General features: G+C 51.7%; 1 protein-coding gene across 1 annotated transcript in view; it reads right to left on the minus strand.

Annotated features, from left to right (window-relative positions):
- GMPR (guanosine monophosphate reductase) overlaps positions 1-8,465 on the minus strand; it is a gene marked incomplete at both ends in the record, with an annotated part of 46,184 nt that extends 37,719 nt beyond the window's left edge. Inside the window, one exon of the mRNA XM_084228923.1 lies at positions 8,379-8,465. Within this exon, the coding sequence (XP_084085049.1) occupies positions 8,379-8,465 (87 nt within the window). The remainder of the gene's footprint in view (positions 1-8,378) is intronic.
- Between the last annotated feature and the right edge of the window lie 844 nt (positions 8,466-9,309).

Below are 9,309 nucleotides of genomic sequence, written 5' to 3' on the forward strand. Positions count from 1 at the left end.
AAGTCATGGGTTGTTATCCAGAAGAAAGAGCTTAATTTACCTCCTTAGTTCCTCAGGTGCCAAGACAAGGCACTGGTTATTCTGCCATGAAGCTGAGTCTCGAACTGAGAAGCTCTCTGCTTCAACAGTCTCTGCCATCCACACTCTATCCCCAGTCTAGTCCTAAACACCCACATACATGTGATCTTTCCCCACTTCCAGGCAATCGTGAGATGGTTCCCCTCCAGGTAAAATCCATTCCACCCTTTCCTGCCCACCGCAGACAACCCTTTCACCGTCTCCTCCTGCCACAACCAGAAACTCTGAACAGTGAGCAGCAACTATTCTACCTCCTCAGCTGTTTTTTTTTTTTAAAGATTTATTTATTTATGCATACAAGAGCTGGGATACAGGCTAGAGATGTGGGGGGTGAGAGGATTCACCAGAGACAGAGTAGGGAGCAGAACAGGCATATTGAGTGAAATACACTGCTGAGGGGAGCAGCGGGCGAGACAGGAGAGGTCTGCGGTGCCATGTGGGTAGCTCCCTGGCCAGCAGGGGATTGAACTCGTGCTGCAGAGGCTGCGGACAGCTTCATAGTGCGGTGCTTAACCCCTTGTGCCACCAGGGAGGCCCTCCTCAGCTGTTTTATAAGCATCATTCACAGAGCTAGGGAGAAGTATATTGCTACCATGTGTCTCTGCACAGAAAAACCTGTTCCTGTGACTTGCAAATATCTGGAGGGAGAGCCCTCCAATTCTACTATAACTCTTCACTATCCACTATCAGGATCCAGAACAAGAGCTAGGCCAGGAAAAGTGGACTCGGTGAAAGCAGTGTGCAGGGCCATGGGCTTGCCGAGATCTAACAGAGTCAAAATCATTTCTTTGACCCAGGGCAGATGCCTGGTCTGTATGTTCACAGATCCACTCCCCTGCCTGGCCCTGTTCCCCTCTTCTCAAAGAGGGGCCACCTCCTGCAGGCTCCACTTCCCGAGGTGGTTTCTGCCTGGGTTCAGCCAGTAGGGTCACTGGGTTGGAAAGTAGAAGGCACTGGGGGAGATAAGGGTAGGGAGGCATGGGCGTAGTCGGGGTGATTCTTCCAGACCCTCAGTGCCTTGACCTACATGGCCTCGGTTCCAGCTTTTTTTTTTAATGATTTATTCATGCATACAAGAACTGGGGTATAGGCCAGAGGTGTGGGGAGGTGAGAGGATTCCCCAGAGACAGAGTGGGGAACAGAACAGGCAGATCTACTGAAATACACTAATGAGGGGAGTAGCGGGAGAGACAGGAGAGGTCTAGCTGCACCATGAGGGTAGCTCCCTGGCCAACCAGGGATCGAACTTGTGCTGTAGTGGCTGCGGACTGCTTCATAGGTTGCATCTTTTTCTTTTTTAAAGATTTATTTATTTATTTATTTATACAAGCACTGGGTACAGTCAGAAGCGCGGGAGGGTGAGAGAATTCACCAGAGCCAGAGCGGGGAGCAGAACAGGCAGAAGGACCGAAGTACACTGCTGAGGGGAGCAGCGGGCATGGCAGGAGAGGTCTGCACGCCATGTGGGACCCTTGCTGGCGGCCGGGGATCGAACAGGTGCTGCAGAGGCTGCGGGCAGCTTCACAGCCCAGCGCTCAACCACTGCGCCACCAGGGGAGGCCCCATAGGTTGCATCTTAACCCCTTGCGCCACCAGGGAGGTCCGGTTCTAGCTTTTCGAATGATCTCAGTGTGGGGCTCCAGTAACATACCCCGTCCCTTTTGCGAGAAGCTTCTCGCTGTTGCCACCTCAACTTCTAGAACCCTCCAGATCACACTTTGGCATCTCAGGACGCCAAAATTGCATTCAATTTCCAGTTTTAAATATTCAGCACCGTTTGGTTCCTTGACTGAACCCTGCTGGATACAGACCAAAGTGGGTGCCTCCCCAAAGGAGAATGCGTGGAAAAGCACAGCTATGAATGTACTGCTTCTGAAATAACTTGAACCTACGTTAATCCTGACCTCCCGAGTATACCAGCAATAACGGTGATCATCCAAATCCTTCCTTTATTCTTTTGCGTCTGAGCCAACTTTCACTTTGCACCACAGACACCGCAGGGCATTTTGCTTTTCCAGGTCTCTGTCTTCTCCCCACCCGGCTCTGCTTGCAGAAGGCCTCCTGGGCCGGTGATGTCATGATGGTGACTGCTCTGTCCTCCAACTGCAGCCAGCCAGGGAAATGAGACATTGTAACTGCATGATCTGTGCAGCTGCCCATTCCTTTCCCACTTCCTTTATTGTGATTCTCAGAGTTCTCCTTCAGAGAAGTGAGTCATTCCTGTACCCTGAAAGATAACTGTAAGGGTCTATTAGTTGCAACCTTCTGTGCCACTAACTGGCCCTCAAATATTTTGGCTTCACAGGCTTAAAATTGATCAGATTCTTCAGTGTCAGATTCCTGTTCCCAGGATGCAGGGGAAGAGCTGCTGCTCTCACCAGCTGAGCTTCCAGGGGGGTTTTCTGGCCCTCCCCAACCTATCAGCAGTACACAAAAAGCAGCCCTTGCCACAGAAGAGGCTGGCCGTGACCACGAACTGTCGCTCTCATGTCTAGCCTGCTCCATACAGTAGATTCTTCACAATTCTTAATTCTACAAATGAGAAATAAAATTATCTTCCCCAACCTTAACCTTATTCTCTCTCTCTCTCTCTTTCTCTCTCTCTCTCTCACACGCACACACGCGCACACACACACACACACACACACACAACCAGTTGTTTACTGAGACAGATAAGTATTTTCAGCAGTTCAACCTCCCAGGAACAATACTTGGCATTGAATCTACCACAGCTGGTGAATGCACCAAATAAAGCACCTCCAAATTCCCTCTCTGCTAAGCCTGACTTAAAACAGAACATGGAGCAATTCTCTCCACCCCCCCACACACATCTGAAACACCATGTTTCTGCTGCTTTCAAAACACGTCACACGTCAGTCAGTCCTCCAGGCCCACACGTGGGAGCTCAGAAGCACACATGGCGGCCCACCTACCACATTCCTAAATACTTGAGTGTTGTGAGTCAAGTTACCAAGCTGCTACATACATTTTGTTCCTTCCTCCCTCCTTGACAAACACAATTTCATGAATCACGTGGAAAGCACTGGAACATAGTGTCATGGGTATCCGCATGATAAGCCACACACACACACACAGTCCCACAAACACCTGCCTTGTAGCCAATCTGAGGTTGGAGGTGAGTACAACAGCCACATGGAGGGCCCCGGGGCAAACACACCCCAAGAAGAGACCCAGGCAAGTCTTTCAATGAGCTCCATTTCATCTGAGCAGCACAATTCAGGAACCTGAGTCCTAGACATGGTTGAGAGGGACCGCACCACCCACCAGTTTGGTCCAGTGAAGACAGATACCAAGACTGATACCACCAGGGGGCCACAAATGGGCTCAGGGCCCCCGCCCCTTTAGTCTTGATCTATGGATGGTACCAATGAAAGCTAATACTTTATTCATTATCTGTCTCCCCTATAGATGTAAGTCTAAGGACAGGGTCAAAAAGTCAGGTCCTCTGTGTAGTCCCTCTGACTCAAAAAGGGAGGAAAAAATTGAGGTCTGGCTGAGGGCCAAAAATAAGACGTGTTTGGGCCCCAGAGCTTTTTCAGGGCAATGTGGGGGGTGGGGGGGGGGTGACCTGACCAGCCCTGGAAGCTTCACCTTCAGTTGCCAGGACTCACAGAAGTTGCACACTGGCAGAGAACCTGGGTTCAGCATGGAAAGGGCTCCCGGGCCAGTCCAGGGCATGTGTGTACACCTCACAGCCATCACCACCACATGATTTCCAAAATACACATCCCCCACTATGAACAAAGCAGAACCCTGTGTGGGAGGCAGTGTGTGTTTGTTGGTGCATCTCCTAGGTGACTGATGCACTCATAAGAGCAAGTCTAGCTCGTCAAACCCTCTATCTTTACAAAGCAAAACTTACAGAGGCTGTTATGGTTTTGTTGGGGGCAAAGAAGGTCCTGAACAAACACCACAAATAGGTTTTAGGGACCCCACCCCCACCCCAGACCAAAGAGAGCCAAGACACCAAGGACTACAAATCCCATAATGTCATCACCACCGAAGGGAGGGCTGGGAATTAGGGTGGAGTTAAGCAGCCAGACATGTGGGCCTTGGTGGGGTGGGGTGGGATGTGGGGGGGTGGGGGGTGGAGGGGTGGCTTGGTTTTTCACCAGCTTTTAGCATGCTATTGGGGTTCCAACTCAGCGGAACTGGTAGGACACATTCAACAATTGCTCTCTCTTTCTCCCTGAGTTATTCCTTTCTTCATTTCCCCTTTTTGTAAATAAACCCTTTACTAACCTATTTGTGTGTGCCTGCGGTGGAGTCTCATTATAAGTCCCCTTGAAGCATGCGGGTGAGGACCCACAGTCAGGCCCCCATTTCACTTTGGGGTTCCCTGTAACAGTTTGAATTGCATCTCTCCAAAAAGATGATGTGGTCCCCACCACAAGCACCTGTGAATAAGAATTTACTTGGAAGAGGGTCTTGGTAGATGAGGTCACGAGGGTGGGCCCAATTCCAACATGTCGAACTTTCTTATAAAAGAGGAAATTTGGACACAGACACAAAGAAAGGGAGAGTCATGTGGGCATGAAGGTAAATATTGGAATCATGCATCTCCAGGCCCAGAGACACCAAAAGGCTCCGTGGAAACAACCAGAAGATAGGAGGGTCCTGGAAAAGATATTCTTGCCAGAGCTCAGAAGGAATTAGTCCCATGATCTGGGACTTCCAGGCTCCAGAACAGCGACACAATCAATGTCTGTTGTCTAAACCACCCAGCATGCAGCACTTGATCACAGCAGCTCCAGGAAATAAACGCAGTGTCAAGGTAATGAAATAATTAGTGCAGAGCCTGGACTACAACCCAGGTCTTCTTTTTTCCAGCCTGTCAGCCCCTCCACTCGGCCAGGATCTCCTCCACCTTGGTCTACCTACTGTGGATCGCTGAGGCTGGACCAGACTCCCTGGAGCACTGGCGAACAAATAACTGGAGTTTTCAGGAGACTGAATATTCATGTAGAATCTTCCTGCCTTAGGGCAAGTGGTCAGTTTTTTGCTGCAAATGCTCTTCACTGACCCACTTCTAAAGTTGTGGTTGCATTAGAAGTTAAAAAAAAAAAAAAAAACTTACTGGCTTCAAGATGAGAGGGGGGGTTCAATGAAGGAAAGTGGGGAGTCACTGGTGCTTTGGAGGTGGGTGTGGTGATGGTAGGTGTTTGTAGAGGTGTGACCCGACACCCCTGACACACATACAGTGTTGTAAATCAATGTTCTCATAAAAACGCTATAAAAAAATAAGATGAGGAGGCTTTCCTGGTGGCACAGGGTTAAAGTCTCAGCACTATGCAATTATCACCAGCCACTGCAGCCTCAGCTCAATCCCCAGGCAGGGAGCTACCCCCATGGCGCAGCAGCCCTCTCCTGTCTCGCCCGCTGCTCCCCTCAGCAGTGTATTTCAGTCAATCTGCCTGTTCTGTTCCCCACTCTGTTGCTGTCGAATCCTCTCAAACCCCCTGCACCTCTGGCCTACACCCTGGTTCCTATATGCACAAATAGAAATACATCTTTAAAAATAATAATAATAAAAAGATGAGCCCATAAATTTAAAACCAGAAGGAACCTAGGGAAGAAAACACTCTGGGGGTGAGGCAGAGAATGATGTCAACTGCTCAATATGTCAAATAAAAACATATGTCTTGCCTTAATCAATAAACAAGTCTTGGGCTCTGAAAAGGTTAGCCAAATGCCCCCATGTAGCCCTGCGGCACTTTATTTTTATATTTTTTAAAAATATATTTATTTATTTATGCATACAAGAGCTGGGGTATAGACCAGCGATGGGGGGAGGGGGTGGTGAGAGGATCCACCAGAGACAGTGTGGGGAGCAGGACAGGCAAACTGACAGAAGTACACTGCTGAGGGGAGCAGCGGGTGAGACAGGAGAGGTCTGCTGCGCCATGGGGGTAGCTCCCTGGCCGGGGATCGAACTCCTGCGGCAGTGGCTGGGGAGACCTTCGTAGCACTGCGTCTTAACCCCTTGCACCACCAGGGAGGCCCTGTGGCACTTTATTCCTTTGTACCAGGGACTTGTGACACTATGGGTACCTGTGATGGATGGACAGGTGGGAGCGGACAACCTCTGCTCTAAGCACAAAACAGCCACCTGCCAGTTCTCCCTGTTGGCTTCTAATTCATTTTATGTCATGCTTGTGGAGAAGCCCTTGTTGGAGTACATAAACCGCAGAGTGGAAGATCACTTTGCCTTTCCCTTGACTGCCTAATGATCCATCAGCAGCCTGGCTCATTGCAAACCTGCTGCAATTATAAAATCTTGTCCACAGTCAAAACTCTCCCCAGCCAGACGCTTCTCTCCTTTGTGTTTTCTCTCCCGGGGCCACTCAGATCTACAGCCTGGTTAAGATCAGCCAGCTTCTTAGTTGCATGAAGTATTACTTCATGAGGGGACATATATTTTAGGTTTCTATCTGTGCAAAGAAAAGTTTTCACCTGCCTGCAAGAAATTCCAGGCAACCATAAGCAAACTGAGGAACATGGAGAGGCCGAACTAGATGCCTCAACACCACTGAAGCAGGCAGTCAGATGAGGGGTAGCCAGCCAGGCAGCTGAACCTTTAAGGGCACCCACTGGAAAGGCAATGCTAGCATTAACTCAGGTTTCCAGAACCCACGCCAGCAAACTCCCACAGAAGTAAAAACAAGAAGACATTTTTCAAGGGCACAGAGGTCTCACTCCAGCATGGACTTGGAGATTGCAAGGTGCCCTTGGAAGCTCGGCCAACATTAATAATCAGGCCAAATTATGAAATCCAATGATGCATGATGTCATACTATTCCCTAGGAAAGAATAATTCATCCTATTGCATAAACTGCAAATGTTTTCCTTCTCAAGATGTTTCCCGGGTGAAGAAAAACATATCCTCGCTTTAAATGCATCATTCTTCTCAAAAGTAAGCTGCTCTTTGTGAATTGTGAATAAATATTTAAAGAATATTGAGGCCACCAAATACCGAGTCTCCGAAGCCTCATGTGTCATCTTGGTCTGGCCTGAGGCACTGGCCAATGGCCAGGACCTGCCCTCCAAATGGTCTTTTTCGTCCAAGATTTGGCCTGTTCTTTTGCACCTGAAAGACCTCCCAGTTATGGGTGATAAGGACTAATTCTTGCTCCCTGGGCTCCCCTCATCCAGTCGCAGGCTCCAGCTGGCCAACCAGCCCGCTTGAGAAAGTGACTTGCTTCTGGACTTTGGCTAAAGTGGCTTAATTCCACTAAGCCTTCAGCTGGCAGCTCCAGGCACTGCAGTTAGGCCTGGCCACAGGCAGGCAGCCTAATCCTTCCCTGAGGGGCTTTATTTATGATGCGTGGGGCAGCGACCGCCCCAGGTGTGCAGGCTAGGCCCCAACCTCCAGACTCAACCCAGTCTGCTCATCTTCCTCTCCAGCTCCCTGCAGACTAGACCTGACCAGGGTCACCAGGACAGGGCACTCCAGGGACTCTGCTTTCTGGGCAACGAGTTTATCCTTCAGAATTTGACCTTCCTCCTGTGGGCCAGGGCAGTCCTGCGCCCTCCCCCAGGGCTACTCAGTCCAGTCTCCACCTGTTCCCCAGGCTTAAACTTCCCTGGGCAGAACCAGCAAAACTGCCCCAGGCAACCGCTTCCTCTCCCAACCCCCATCCTTACACCTGCACCCACATTGTCTCAGGGTCTCTAGGACCCGGGTGGCCTGCGGCTGTCAGTAAGCGGGGTGTCCCTGCTTATGGGTCCCCAGCCTCTCTCCAACCAGGCCACTCACTGAACGCGGAAAGTAAACCCTGAACTTTTGCCCTGGAGCTTCTGGCATTTTAAAATTCCGCTGCTGAACAAGCACACCAGGGCAGCGCAGGTCTCCGCACTAGAGGCACTGCCAGAACCACCAGGATCTTGACTCGCTTTTCCTCCCCCTTCCTACCCGGGCGCCACTGCGCCTTTTCCTCCGTGCAGGCACCCCCACATCTCCCCCCAAGCTGTCTACTCAGCCGGCCACCTGCGCTCTGCCCCTCTGCGCACTGGCTCCAGCGCACACTTCCCTCCTGCCCACCCAACCGGACGTATCTCGAATTTGAGGCCCGAAATGAGGCCCTTAAAAGACACCTCCGGTCCTGGCAGGGACCCAGAGGGCTCCCCCTTTTCCAGGGGGCGAGCAAAGCGGGCCAGCACCCCTACCCGCCAGCACACGCTGGGACAGGCTGGGTCACCACCTCCCGCGGCTCTGCAGCCTGCGCCCCGCGCCCCGGTGGAAAGGTGCCCACCCCGGCGCGGCCTCCCAGGGGCCCCACCTCGGACCGGCTCTTGAGGCTGCTGCGCTTGGGTCGGAGCAGGACATCCTTGAAGTCCAGCTTGAGGTCCGCATCGATGCGGGGCATGGTGCGGAGGGTCGCGCTCGGCCGTATGGGCGGCGCCAGCAGCTCCTCCCTGCAGCGCCGCGCGGGGGGGGCGGGCGCGGGGGGCGGGCACGGGGGGCGGGCGCAACCCGGGAAGGGCGGGGCTGGCACCATCCCCCCCCCGCAGGCGGGGGGAGGTGCACACTCTCCTGTCTGTCACCGAGGGTCCCCGTGGGGAAGAGACTTGGCATGTGACAGCCTTACTCAAAGAGGCCACTCCTTGAAAGGTTTTACTTCTTTAATTTGAAACTCCATGCCCCTGGCCAAGTGCTGAGTCAGTCCTCCTGTTATAGGGCAGGGACAGGGGCAGCCCAAACCCCGCAAACCTGCCTATTCTAAATGGGTTCTGCCATCCGCCGCATCAACACAAAACATGAGACTTTCATGGGAAGGAACTTTAATACAACTAGGAAACAAGTCAGGTAAGGCAAAGAGTCTAGTTTCTAAGTGAAGCACCCAGAGTGACCCGTCCCCTCGTGGGTAAAAGTCCATCCAAATGGGACTGGCCCAGAGCAAAGCCCCAAAGCCTGCCACAAGTCTAAAGCACCTTCCAGTGGGGACCCACAGAAAAGGGTCAGAAACAACCAAACAAGCCCAAAAGAAAAAGAGCAAAATCAACATCAAGATAAAAGCTGCCATTGTCCCCTCCCCACGGGTCTCACCCACATCTGTGTCACCCAGTCCACGACCAAAAGACAAGCGCAGTTTCTTCACGTGTCTCTAGGCTCCATGCGCCTCCTCCAGGGCTCCTGGCTCCATCCTGCTCCTTCCTTCCTCAGTCTCCTCTTTCAGCTTCTCCTCTTCCTGCTCAGCTCCACCCTCCCTT

Source organism: Talpa europaea, assembly GCF_964194135.1.
Source record: "Talpa europaea genome assembly, chromosome: 2".
Classification (NCBI taxonomy): Eukaryota; Metazoa; Chordata; class Mammalia; order Eulipotyphla; family Talpidae; genus Talpa; species Talpa europaea.